Source organism: Mya arenaria, chromosome 12 (genome assembly GCF_026914265.1).
Source record: "Mya arenaria isolate MELC-2E11 chromosome 12, ASM2691426v1".
NCBI lineage: Eukaryota > Metazoa > Mollusca > Bivalvia > Myida > Myidae > Mya > Mya arenaria.
The window spans coordinates 43,531,312-43,545,786 of NC_069133.1; the positions used below are offsets into that span (position 1 = coordinate 43,531,312).

Genomic DNA, 14,475 nt, shown 5'->3' on the forward strand with positions numbered 1-14,475 from the left:
AATAGCTGATTACCTAAACATAATCCAAATGCCAGAGGAGGAACAAAAACGTTTTTGGCAACCGCGCATAGTGCCACCGCTAATCTGAAGGTTGACAATACGAGTTGTATATCTGAAGAAAGGGTCAAACGCGTTTTGGTAAATCTTCCAATCTGGAGTTGAATGTTTCGTGATCTTTCCTTTGTGTGTAATGTTTTTAATGTTCATGTTAATTAAAATGCACCTGTATGCGCTTTAAGTTTTTGCGCAATTAGCATTGTAGGTTTTACTATAAGGAGATCTTTTCAAAAGCGTCTTTTTTCGTTAAGCATTTTGTTATAAAAGAAGTTCAACATTATGAAAATTAGCCATGGAAGACAAGCTCCAAGTACAGTTGGAATTACCTTTAATGTTTTTTGGTATGCTTTTCCTCTGAACCGGTGATTTAATTCACCCATATAAATATTTGTGCAGCCGCAGATGGTTTGAATGATGTGTCATGACTTTCCAAACGTGGGTAGATTGAAGGCCCATCTCACACAAAGCGATTTTGAATTAATTTTGAATTCGGTTTTGCATCTCTTTCTTTCGAAGAAAAACAATCGATACATTGTGATGTCCTTTGCGTCGAATGTCGTCGTTGACGTGCAAAAACCTAAAATTTGGACATAGATATAACTAACACATATTAAAGATATCCGAATGGAACTAGGAACACATGTTTCAAGACACAAAACGCCCGCGTGTAGCAATACTTACAACTCTGATTCAAGACGTTTATTCGATTTTCTTAAAAATCAAAGGTCTATGGTATGTCATGTCCACACCTTTGGTTAAAACTTAAATATCCTAAGGTAAACAGTATCTTTCGTGACCTTCAGCTTATGTACTGTCCTTAGATACTCATTTCATGGTGAGGAATCACGCTATATCAAAGGGGTTCTCACATGGGTCACCACGGGTCACAGCAGATGTTAACAAAAAAGAAAGTGACGTTAATTTTTAAATAACTTTTTGACAGAAAAGATTTGAAAATATTTTTTATCCTATAAAATACTTTGTTATGCTCTGCTTCTACACGTGTGAACTATTTTAGATTTGCTTGTATTTTAATGATGCAATCCTTAGCCAAAATTTAAGCATTGCATCGCTCTACAAAATTCCGTCAAGTTGAAATCCTCATCCTGATTTGCTTGTTGCCTTTTGATGGAAAAACAAACCTATCCAACATAAATGACCGTGTCCTTCAGGCTCAGACACTGAATCTATAACATGCCCCAAAAATTAGCCTGTTAAATTTTCTAACTGTGCATCCGTTAAATTCCCTAGCTCTTAATCTGTTACATTCCCTAGCACCAAATCTGTTACCTTCTTTAGCACTTGATTTGTTACCTTCTCTGGCACTGAATCTGTTACATCCCTAGCACCAAATCTGTTACCTTCTTTAGCACTTGATTTGTTACCTTCTCTGGCACTGAATCTGTTACCTTCCCAAGCACTGAAATGTTACCTTCTTTAGCACTTGATTTGTAACCTTCTCTGCCACTGAATCTGTTACCTTCCCTAGCACTTAATTTTGTTACCTTCCCTAGCACTGAATCTGTTACCTTCTTTAGCACTTGATTTGTAACCTTCTCTGCCACTGAATTTGTTACCTTCCCTAGCACTGAATATGTTACCTTCTTTAGCACTTGATTTGTTACCTTCTCTGGCACTGAATCTGTTACATCCCTAGCACCAAATATGTTTCCTTCTTTAGCACTTGATTTGTTACCTTCTCTGGCACTGAATCTGTTACATCCCCTAGCACCGAATCTGTTACCTTCTTTAGCACTTGATTTGTTATCTTCTCTGGCACTGAAACTGTTACCTTCTCTGGCGCTGAATCTGTTACCTTCTCTGGCACTGAATCTGTTACCTTCTCTGGCACTGAATCTGTTACCTTCTCTGCCACTGAATCTGTTACCTTCTATGGCACTGAATCTGTTACCTTCTCTGCCACTGAATCTGTTACCTTCTCTGACACTGAATATGTTAACTTCTCTGACACTGAATCTGTTACCTTCTCTGGCACTGAATCTGTTACCTTCTCTGGCACTAAATCTGTTACCTTCTCTGCCACTGAATCTGTTAACTTCTCTGACACTGAATTTGTTACCTTCTCTGCTACTGAATCTGTTACCGTCTCTGGCACTGAATCTGCTACATTCTCTTGCACTGAATCTGTTACATTCTCTGCCACTGAATATGTTACCGTCTCTGGCACTGAATCTGCTACATTCTCTTGCACTGAATCTGTATCTACACAAGACATACGAAGCTCTAGGTAAGCTGGCGGTTTGTAGCATCATTGAAGTTGATTGTTATCAACAGATGCTAATTATTCTTCACATACAGAATCTCACTGTCGCGTGCCGCAAAAAAACGGTATGTTTCTACCGACACAAAGCAAATACAAGTTATGCGATAGCCACAAATTATTGTGCGATTTATAGAAACGTCCAATTTGGGTTCCAACGCCTGACAATGCATTGTGTTTTTCGGAACAGCATGCATCAGTCAATATCAAGCACCAGTTGCCGTTAATATTGGTATTATTTTTTAATAATCATCCGAGTCTCCAACGAACAGCATTCAACTTACATCGGAAAGAATACTTCCTGGTAGGACATATAATCTAGGTTATCACTTTAAAACGCACCGTGTTCATTTTCAGTGAATCCTGTGAGAATACGGGTCCGATCTAGAATATTTCTAAATTGTAGAATCAATCAATATGAACACATACGCAATTTAAAATTATGTCTTCTGATTGATGCATTTTATTTCCATCTTTATTTCTGTTAGTTTCTGCATTTATTTTCGCCACCAAGTAAAGCGCAATAAAACTCGTGACGAAATTGCCTTTCGGCGGCTTCACAGTCGTAACATATTTTAAGATAATCTACACGCTTTCTTCAATCGTTGGTATAATAATAACTTGCACTTTTAATTCGAAAATACTTAACTATACCGGAGTATATTTATAAACTCTTTTTTTTTTCAATGCACTCGATAATGGCTAAATTTGAACATCCAAACAAGCCTGTTCACGATGGAGGAAGAACATACCATGCATACGCGAAGTCCTCGACACGTAATGCTTGTCACCTTCGCTTCATTACACGGTAGAGGATCATATTGGATTTGGGTTGTTGAGGGGAAGAAGCAATCCATCAAGCACAAAAGTCAATACATTAAAAATGGGGTGGATAAATGGCATACGGATCGAAGTCCTTCTACCATACAACAAGACACACATTGCTACAAGACAATACTATACACATTTTACATAACCATTAAAATATCGAACGTTAGCGTTAACTCTTTGAACGGAAAAGAAGCCGAACTTCTGTGTCGACATCGGTTTCATTTATTTTAAAATGGCTGCGTTGTACAATTGATAGAGACAAAAGTATGTAACAATGTAACTACCCTACAAATGTCAGTTTTATAGGTCAGAACTACGCTTTAGCCAGTGGAAGTAAGCGTTGACAGTATTGACAGCGTTGACAGCTTCGACACTGACTGTATTGAAAATGGCATTGACCGCGTTGACGGTGTAGACAATGTTGACCTTGAAAGTATTGGTGCTGTTCATATTGTTGAATCTGACAATTTTGACAGTGATGACAGTATTGATAATGCCATTGTTGCAATAATTAAAAGTGTTGACTCCGACAATGTTGTTAGTGTTGACAATATTGACATTGCCATTGTTGACATACTTGATGGTTACAATTTTGAAGGTACTGACATTAATAGTGTTGACATAATTAATAGTGTTAAGAGCGTTGACATTTACAACATTATTAACAGTGTTGACAGCAATATCGTAGTCGCAGGTATTGACAGCATTGATATCATTGACATCGGTGATAGCGTTGAAGATGTTGCCATTATTGACATCATTGACATCATTCACATCGGTGAAAACGTTAGCGATTACGCCAGTATTAACAGTATTGACATCATTGACATCGGTGAAAATGTTAGCGATGTCACCAGTATTGACAGCGTTGACATCATTGACAGTGGTGATAACGTTGGCGATGTCGCCAGTATTTACAGTATTAACATCATTGACATCGGTGATAGCGTTGAAGATGTTGCCAGTATTGACATCATTGACAGTGGTGATAACGTTGGCGATGTCGCCAGTATTTACAGTGTTAACATCATTGACATCGGTGATAGCGTTGAAGATGTTGCCAGTATTGACATCATTGACAGTGGTGATAACGTTGGCGATGTCGCCAGTATTTACAGCGTTGACATCATTGAAAGTGGTCATAGCGTTGGCGATGTCGCTAGAAGTGACATCGCTGAAATCATTGACAGTGGTGGCAGCACTGACGATGTCGCCAATGTTGAAAGAGTTGAAATCATTGACAGTTGTGAAAGCGTTGACGATATTGCCAGTGTTGAAAGAGTTGACATCATGGTCAGCGTTGAAGATGTTGCCGGTTTAGACAGTGTTGTCATCATTGACAGTTGTAATAGCGTTAGCTATGTCGCCAGTTTTGACAGCAATGATATCATTGCCAATGGTGATTGGCAATGTCGCCAGTATTGACAGGGTCGACATCTTTGGCTAAGTTGACGATGTTTTGACAGCGTTTTCATTATTGACAGTGTTGACAGAGTTGGTGATGCCATCAGTATTTACAGTGTTGACAACATTGACAGTGTTGACCACGTTCACGGCGTTGACAGCATTACCAGCGATGAATCTACCCAACCGTGAACCAATGAAAAGCCTCAACCAGACAAGTTTATACTTCATATATACGTTGTGCCTTCACAGCATCCCTCCATCAATAATAACATCTTAACCAGAGAAAATTTATGAACATGTGTTCATTCAACACCAACTCATTTACTATTGTAACAATAGTTTGTACCCGAACGTTGTTTTTATGCTAAATTATGGCGTATGTTCATTTTATTATATATCTAGTTATCTAGTTTTGATTTAGGAAATGTTTTTTTTTTATTATTTTATTACCTAGAAAATAGTAATTACGTTGCACAATAAAACAGACTAATGCACATTAATATTAATTGCTGCATATTGCTTTAGTTTAATGCCTTCATGCACGTGCAAAAACAGTTACGTCTGTAATGAGTTTAGATTCAGAGGGTTAGAAATTATTATTTTAGTAATTAAGAAGGCTATAACGCACCCAAATGGTAACACCTTAGGTGATAGCATAACTCAAACTAATTATATGAGATGATAGAGCCAAATGTTGAAAATTTAATTTCAATTGACGTCATTGGTATGAAACTAAGTCTTGTCTTTCTAAGAATAATCAGGAAGAGTTTCAGAACTGTGTTCCAAAGCACTAAATTACATGTTTGTTTTCTGTTTAAGGTAAGCCATCCATCATTAATACTAAAAGATGCTACTAATGTTTGATTATTATTAAGGTTTTACTGAGATCTCAGTTTTTTTATATAAGCATTATGTAATTTAAGAAACAAATTAATAAAATGACTATATAATCAGAGTAAAAATATGTCATATTAGCTCCCTTTAATATATCTTATCATAGTAGTAGCGTCATTATGGTGTTTAATATTCAAACATGAACTCCATGCAAAAATAAAATAAAAGTTTACTTATATAAATCAAACATAGAAATCATCTCGATGTTAGTATCTAAAATGCACAAACACATCTTTGCACCCTAACGATGGATGGCATACCTTAAAGTTAACGACTTGTTTTCGAAATATAACTACGAATATTTATTTCCAAAACAGTAAATTTTAACCTTGACCTGATTTAAACCTTATCAGGAGAACGACCCGGAAAAAATGTTTGTTATTTCTCAATTCTGTAGAACTTAAACAACTTGAAACATTGCTCTTTATCATTTTTGAATTCACTATTTATATTCGTTAATTGTCCAATGCTCAAAATTTATGTTTCAAATACTCGTTAAATCAACCTTGTATTCTTTTTAATTCCACGCACGCGCACTTCTAAAACAAACAAGTGACAATATCACTAAGACGTAAATTATCCATGAATAAATTAAAGTATTCCGATACAGACCGAGATGCGTCTAGAAATTGTCATCACATCGATTAATCATTGACGAGCTGTGACGCAGCCCTGACACAGTCAATTGAAGGGAATGAACTCCTGCTTCGGTGTCATATGACCTGTAACAAAATTAGTGACATTTAACCTCAAATTTTAGTTCACTTTTTAAAGGCGTACAGTAAAGGTCGATACATTTTGTTTCTTCTCAATTTTTATGCACCTTTGTATTTTACTCACTTGACTTTTATGATAAAAACATGAAAAGGCATGTAATTTAGGTACAGTTAAAAAACATAATTATTTTGACGCTTTTATATCTTGGGAATTTGTGGCAACGTAGCAATTTATTAAGAAAACAACATTGATTAACATTGAATAACACTATTTTTAACTGTACCTAAATTATATGCTTTTTTTGTTTTAATAATTAACGTCAACTGAGTCATGCATTAAAATTAAATAAATTTTTTGCGTCTACTTATTTTGTGCGCCTTTAAAGGTACTAGACACAAGATGGTTCCAAAATCGGCAAATACATTATATCCTCAAAACAGTACTTATACTGTCAATACGATCAAGTATGAGGCCGGGAATGCATCATTTTACACGATAATGTTGTCGCTGTCACAGATGAAATTACCAGTTTAAAAATAGCATATTATGGTTTCCCAGAGTATTGCATGTAAATATTTAGCACGTGAAAGTCACGTGATTAGTACAGATACATAAGACAACGCAATTTTCATATAAACTGAAATTTACGTGGTAGACAAACTGTACACGCTGTACACAACGATATCATAAAAATAGGTAAGTTTTTTGTCAATTTTCTTTTTTCTTGCAGTTGTATCATCTGGTGTCTAGTCACTTTAAAGAGCTTGCTTTGAATCAATCCGCTGTGTATAAAACAAGCGGCTTCTCTCCGTTAACGATTTAAACCTTTTTTCGGTCGTCTGCTTTTTCGAAGACCAAACTTCGATGTACTGTGATAGCCTTGGTGTCGGCGTGTTCGTCGTCGGCCTAGTGCAAAAATGTTAACTTTGGCCATGACTCAAAAATCGTTCAAGATATAAGAAAGACACTTGGTACACATGGTGCCAGTGACAATATACTTATGTATAGCAAGGTCCATAACTCTACTCTGACTTTGATAATTATTGAATAATGCCCATTTCGACAAAAACGATTCCCTAACTTTAAGATTGGCCATACCATAAAGGAAACTTGGTACACATATTGCCAGAGATAATATACACTTGTAAAACAAGGACGATTACTCTGTCAATTTGATAATGGTCCAGTCATGTCCCTTTTCCCTGAAAGAACAACAGACGGCCGTCTACCATTCGCTACGCGGATCTCTTGTTTAACGTGCATGTTGAAAACGATTTACTATGAAATTGTTTATATATTCGTGGGCTTGAATGTCGTGGTTTTTCGAAAAGGGACAATTTCGTGGGAACTTATATTTGTGGATCTTCATTCTTAAAAAAAAAAAATAATCGAACCTGCGACCCTAAATCATCTGCAAATTCACAATGAGCCGATCTCGTGCTAACAATCATCTACGTAACGCACACGTCATGTTTTATGTATATACTGATGTCGAAATCACAAAATAAGCTCGGTTTAATTGTTACAAATTAAAGAACTTAACACTGATTTATTCATTTTGGTTTAAAGTAAACTCAATTATTTAAGTGTTGTTTTTTTACCGTTTAAAGCCAATTCGTCAATTAAACAAACCTCTTATTATAAATCTGCTGGTTGTTGCCAGCGAACCTTTCTTTGAGCAAGCTCTCAACTAGTGTCCTGAAATGTTCTACTTCGGTTTTTCCACCACAATTACTGTCGATCAATTAAGCTTTATCTTTCCCCCTCCTAACTGCTGGAACAAGATTCTTGCAGATGTTGTTAAATAATTAGGAACCATATAACTGCCATAAACTACACATAAACACCCATAACTATGGCTGTTAAATTTATCTGTATCTGAATTTGCTATTATCTGTATCAAATCAGCATATTATTTATATTGCGTTATTAATGTAACAGTGTTATATTCATATAAACGCGTTTTGCATCTGTGTACCTTTTTTCATTTACGATAAATACTGCACTTAACATGTTTTTAAACTCATTTAGGACCTATAAGTAGCTTTAATCATAATTAATTTCGGTAACGTATTTGAAGATGTTGTATTTACATTGATAGAATATTGTTTTATTACTTTGGCAAGTGCATGCAGCTTCTTATCATAATCACTTCAAACTTAAGTATACATAATTATAAACTTGCCAAAGTGACCGGATTCCGCTGCTTAGTTTTATGATTAAAATAAAGCAAGATAAAAGATTCCATTCCTAATCATCAAACCCTTAGTAAAAATGTTTTGGTTTATAATTGTAATATATCTAATATGTATATGAAACACAAAAAAACTGTATAGTTTACGTGTAATAAATTCTGTTCTGTTCTGTTCTGTTCTTTTTACTAAGCATAACTGTTAAAGTGACACTCTTATTCAAAATCAATACATACACATGAATAACAAACATAAATTCTGAGTGATAAACCTTTGGCTGCTTACTAAATAATGCATTTATGGAAACTATTAATTACTGATAACAACGGATTATAATCATGTATTTAATAGCTGAAAACGCAAAAATATTGAATGGTTGGTGAATGCTAAAAGATTTACTGTGATTTACTCTTATCTCATGAGGTAGAAATACCGTGATTTCTGCACCTTTTTTCATGTTAATATCGGTATCCTTCATAAGAACCATTGTTTTCGACATATAATCATCATATTTAGCATATTAAAAACATTGTATTAATTGTGGTACTTGTTACTTGGGAGTAAGAGTGCATCTTTATGGGACCTTAGAAATTTCAAAAACATTCCTAGTTAGTTTATGAACATTTGTGGCGTTATAAATCATTGACGTTTTTGTCAAAAGCTAATACCGCACCGAATTGTTATAATTGTTAACAACCAAAATTAATTTCTATTACAAATGGTAAATTTTGAGTGGTTACACGGGTAATTTTACTTGCAACATGAGCAATCACGACCGATGGCGACGGAGGAAGGCAGAGCAACCGCTAGCTCACCTGGGACCCGTTTTAACAAAGATAGATCGTAACTTTTCAGGAGTATCTCCGTTGCGTTTCAATAAAACATAATAATATTGTAAGGCCATTTATCACATAGATTCCGCCCATGTACTCTTAAGCATCGTAGGTTATACGACTTTGATAATTATTATCTAATTGCAGCTGGGCCCTGGTATACTGAAAATCTGTACATGATTTGTCATAGTTATTTCTTCATTTGTTTTATTCAGATAAGTTAAGATTATTCTTATGGTTGTAAAACAGCAATTAAGTTGCAAATTTACCAATACTTAGGTCATCGTTGTTAACTTAGAAATAGTTTATGTTTGTTTTATGTAGATATAGGAACAAATCATCAGTAAGCAACTATTTCACGTTGAAAAAACTTCGTAAACCTTTCTGCACTAATATGTTACATAAGGTTCTCATTTTTTGACAGAGGAGAGAAAAACTTCGTTAACCATTCTTGCCTAATATTTAACATAAGTTTCCCATTTATTGACAGAGGAGAGAAAAACTTCTAAAACCATTCTGACCTAATATGTTACATAAGTTTCCCATTTATTGATAGAGGAGAGAAAAACTTCGTAAACCATTCTGACCTAATATGTTACATAAGTTTCCCATTTATTGATAGAGGAGAGGAAAACTTCGTTAACCATTCTGACCTAATATGTTACATAAGTTTCACATTTATTGATAGAGGAGAGAAAAACTTCGTAAACCATTCTGACCTAATATGTTACATAAGTTTCCCATTTATTGATAGAGGAGAGAAAAACTTCGTAAACCATTCTGACCTAATATGTTACATAAGTTTCCCATTTATTGATAGAGGAGAGGAAAACTTCGTTAACCATTCTGACCTAATATGTTACATAAGTTTCGAATTTATTGATAGAGGAGAGAAAAACTTCTAAACCATTCTGACCGAATATGTTACATAAGTTTCCCATTTATTGATAGAGGAGAGGAAAATTTCGTTAACCATTCTGACCTAATATGTTACATAGGTTTCCCATTTATTGATAGAGGAGAGGAAAACTTCGTAAACCATTCTGACCTAATATGTTACATAAGTTTCCCATTTATTGATAGAGGAGAGGAAAACTTTGTTAACCATTCTGACCTAATATGTTACATAAGTTTCCCATTTATTGATAGAGGAGAGAAAAACTTCTAAACCATTCTGACCTAATATGTTACATAAGTTTCCCATTTATTGATAGAGGAGAGGAAAACTTCGTTAACCATTCTGACCTAATATGTTACATAAGTTTCACATTTATTGATAGAGGAGAGAAAAACTTCGTAAACCATTCTGACCTAATATGTTACATAAGTTTCCCATTTATTGATAGAGGAGAGGAAACTTCGTTAACCATTCTGACCTAATATGTTACATAAGTTTCACATTTATTGATAGAGGAGAGAAAAACTTCTAAAACCATTCTGACCGAATATGATACATAAGTTTCCCATTTATTGATAGAGGAGAGAAAAGCTTCGTTAACCATTCTGACCTAATATGTTACATAAGTTTCACATTTATTGATAGAGGAGAGAAAAACTTCGTTAACCATTCTGACCAAATATGTTACATAAGTTTCCCGTTTATTGATAGAGGAGTGAAAAACTTCGTTAACCATTCTGACCTAATATGTTACATAAGTTTCCCATTTATTGATAGAGGAGAGAAAAGCTTCGTTAACCATTCTAACCAAATATGTTAAATAAGTTTCCCGTTTATTGATAGAGGAGAGAAAAGCTTCGTTGACCATTCTGACCTAATATGTTACACAAGTTTCCAATTTATTGATAGAAGAGAGGAAAACTTCTAAAACCATTCTTGCCTAATATGTTACATAAATGAACCATTTATTGATAGAGGAGAGAAAATTTCTAAAACCATTCTGACCTAACATGTTACATAAGTTTCCCATTTATTTATAGAGGAGAGAATATTTCTAAAACTATTCTTGCCTAATATGTTACATAAGTTTCCCATTTATTGATAGAGGAGAGAAAAGCTTCGTTAACCATTCTGACCTTATATGTTACATAAGTTTCCCATTTATTGATAGAGGAGAGAAAAACTTCGTAAACCATTCTGACCAAATATGTTACATAAAATTCCCATTTATTGATAGAGGAGAGACAAACTTTGTAAACCATTCTTGCCTAATATGTTACATAATTTTCACATTTATTGATAGAGGAGAGAAACACTTCGTAAACCATTCTGACCAAATATGTTACAAAAGTTTCCCATTTATTGATAGCGGTGAGAAACACTTCGTAAACCATTCTGACCAAATATGTTACACAAGTTTCATATTTATTGATAGAGGAGAGAAACACTTCGTAAACCATTCTGACCAAATATGTTACATAAGTTTCCCATTTATTGATAGCGGTGAGAAACACTTCGTAAACCATTCTGACCAAATATGTTACACAAGTTTCATATTTATTGATAGAGGAGAGAAACACTTCGTAAACCATTCTGACCGAATATGTTACGTAAGTTTCACATTTATTGATAGAGGAGAGAAAAACTTCGTAAACAATTCTGACCAAATATGTTACATAAGTTTCCCATTTATTGATAGCGGAGAGAAACACTTCGTAAACCATTCTGACCAAATATGTTACACAAGTTTCATATTTATTGATAGAGGAGAGAAACACTTCGTAAACCATTCTGACCGAATATGTTACATAAGTTTCCCATTTATTGATAGAGGAGAGAAAAACTTCGTAAACCATTCTGACCGAATATGTTACATAAGTTTCACATTTATTGATAGAGGAGAGAAACCTTCGTAAACCATTCTGTCCGAATATGTTGCATAAGTTTCCCATTTATTGATAGAGGAGAGAAAAACTTCTAAATCCATTCTGACCAAATATGTTACATAAGTTTCCCATTTATTGATAGAGGAGAGGAAAACTTTGTTAACCATTCTGACCTAATATGTTACATAAGTTTCACATTTATTGATAGAGGAGAGAAAAACTTCGTTAACCATTCTGACCAAATATGTTACATAAGTTTCCCATTTATTGATAGAGGAGAAAAAAACTTCTAAATCCATTCTGACCAAATATGTTACATAAGTTTCCCATTTATTGATAGAGGAGAGAAAAACTTCGTAAACCATTCTGACCAAATATGTTACATAAGTTTCACATTTATTGATAGAGGAGAGAAACCTTCGTAAACCATTCTGTCCGAATATGTTGCATAAGTTTCCCATTTATTGATAGAGGAGAGAAAAACTTCGTAAACCATTCTGACCGAATATGTTGCATAAGTTTCACATTTATTGATAGAGGAGAGAAAAACTTCGTTAACCATTCTGACCTAATATGTTACATAAGTTTCCCATTTATTGATAGAGGAGAGAAAAACTTCTAAAACCATTCTGACCAAATATGTTACATAAGTTTCACATTTATTGATAGAGGAGAGAAAAACTTCTAAAACCATTCTGACCTAATATGTTTCATAAGTTTCACATTTATTGATAGAGGAGAGAAAAACTTCTAAAACCATTCTGACCTAATATGTTTCATAAGTTTCACATTTATTGATAGAGGAGAGAAAAACTTCGTAAACCATTCTGACCAAATATGTTGCATAAGTTTCCCATTTATTGATAGAGGAGAGAAACACTTCGTAAACCATTCTGACCGAATATGTCACATAAGTTTCACATTTATTGAAAGAGGAGAGAATTACTTGTTAAACCATTCTGACCGAATATTTTACATAAGTTTCACATTCATTGATAGCGGAGAGAATTACTTCTTAAACCATTCTGACCGAATATGTTACATATGTTTCACATTTATCGAAAGTGATGAGAAATCATTCGAAAACCTTCTAACTAAATATATAACATAAGTTTCAAAGAACAGAACAGAACATTTATTCACCAGAAGATCATAGACCCGTATGGCCGAAAATCATACAAATGTTATACATGTTATATAATACAAATCTACATTACTAATACGTTTCACATATACTGAAAGTAAAGAGCAATTTTGGTTAACCATTCTGACCATTTATGTTACAAAAGTTTCCAATTTATTGATATTGAAGAAAAAAACCATAAGCTTCCCATTCATTTATAATGATTTCATTCATAATAAAGAGAAAAGATATGTCATCTCCAAAATGATAATTCACCCATGGTAAATGCAGCGTAAAAGGGATATGAGCAACATTGCATTAGTCGTTAATTAAGGTAATAATGACAGACATAGACATCTCATATGTTCACTTAAGTGTTTATTATTATACCCTATAGGTTACGCTAATAGTTCTAATTGTTGGTAACGGGTGCGGAAGCCTGTAATTTTGCGCAGTCGATACCCGAAAGGAAAACTTTGTGGGACTAGCATAAAATATCAAAACGACGGACGTAAATCAAGACTAGCATATCGCGTCCTGACGGGGTATAAATCACGAAAAACAGTTGATTGATATCGCTGCAAATGCGTCTATTATGAGGCAAAGGAACATTTTGCAGTAATGAAACAAATGTTGTCCCCGTGATTTATGATATCAGTTTGACGTATGGACAAGAAAAGTGTTCAATTAAATCGTGTGCAAACTATCTAATAACTGGTTCTGCATGTATGGAAGATTTATATTTGACAGAAGCGGACAGATGCATTTTAGCATGCACATTTGGTTAATTTATACCTTAACTGTCTCCGAGTCATAACGTGATACTGTAACCAGTAAAGGTATATATTAGTTTTATTTATGACTTTTGACATGTAACATGTCCGTCATGCGAAGGTTATGCAACTATAAGGCCATGCTTATGGTATGCATATAGAAGATGGTGTAAAAGGGACCGTCGCTCATGTTTTGCATTCTCATTCATCAGAAGTTTGATCGTGATAAATCTAATCTGGTACGCATAGCATCATCACTCTGGTGAACGAGAATGATGTTTTGGCACCAACAATAAAAACATGTAGAGTCGAACCCCATTGGCTCGAACTCGCTTGGCTCGAATTACTCGTTGGTTCGAACTGGATGTAATAAGGACAAATTTCGTTAAACTTAAGCTTAGCATTCCCGCTTGGCTCGAATTTTTCAAGGCTCGAGGTACATTCGCCGGTCATTGAGAGTTCGAGCCAACGGAGGTCGACTGTATATTATAATAAGTTGACTCTTTGATACTGCAATTGCAGATAAAAATACAATTAAAGTATAAAAAGGAAATCTGGATTTAGTCGGAAGCGAACACACGCT

At 34.5% G+C, this 14,475-nt stretch overlaps 1 protein-coding gene across 1 annotated transcript; it reads right to left on the reverse strand.

Annotated features, from left to right (window-relative positions):
* Positions 1-1,702: 1,702 nt before the first annotated feature.
* LOC128210723 (ring-infected erythrocyte surface antigen-like) lies at positions 1,703-2,293 on the reverse strand. Its single transcript, XM_052915076.1, has 2 exons — positions 2,042-2,293; positions 1,703-1,945 (listed from the first exon to the last, which is right to left on the reverse strand). Exons 1-2 carry the CDS (start codon positions 2,291-2,293, stop codon positions 1,703-1,705), a joined length of 495 nt encoding a protein of 164 aa, XP_052771036.1.
* Between the last annotated feature and the right edge of the window lie 12,182 nt (positions 2,294-14,475).

Coding starts and splice junctions, on each gene's coding strand:
- LOC128210723 (XM_052915076.1), bottom strand. CDS start 2,293: ATGTCTTGTGTAGATACAGATTCAGTGCAAGAGAATGTAGCAGATTCA. Junction 1,946..2,041: donor CAGATTCAGTGCCAGAGAAG/GTAACAGATTCA, acceptor GTGCCATAGAAG/GTAACAGATTCAGTGGCAGA.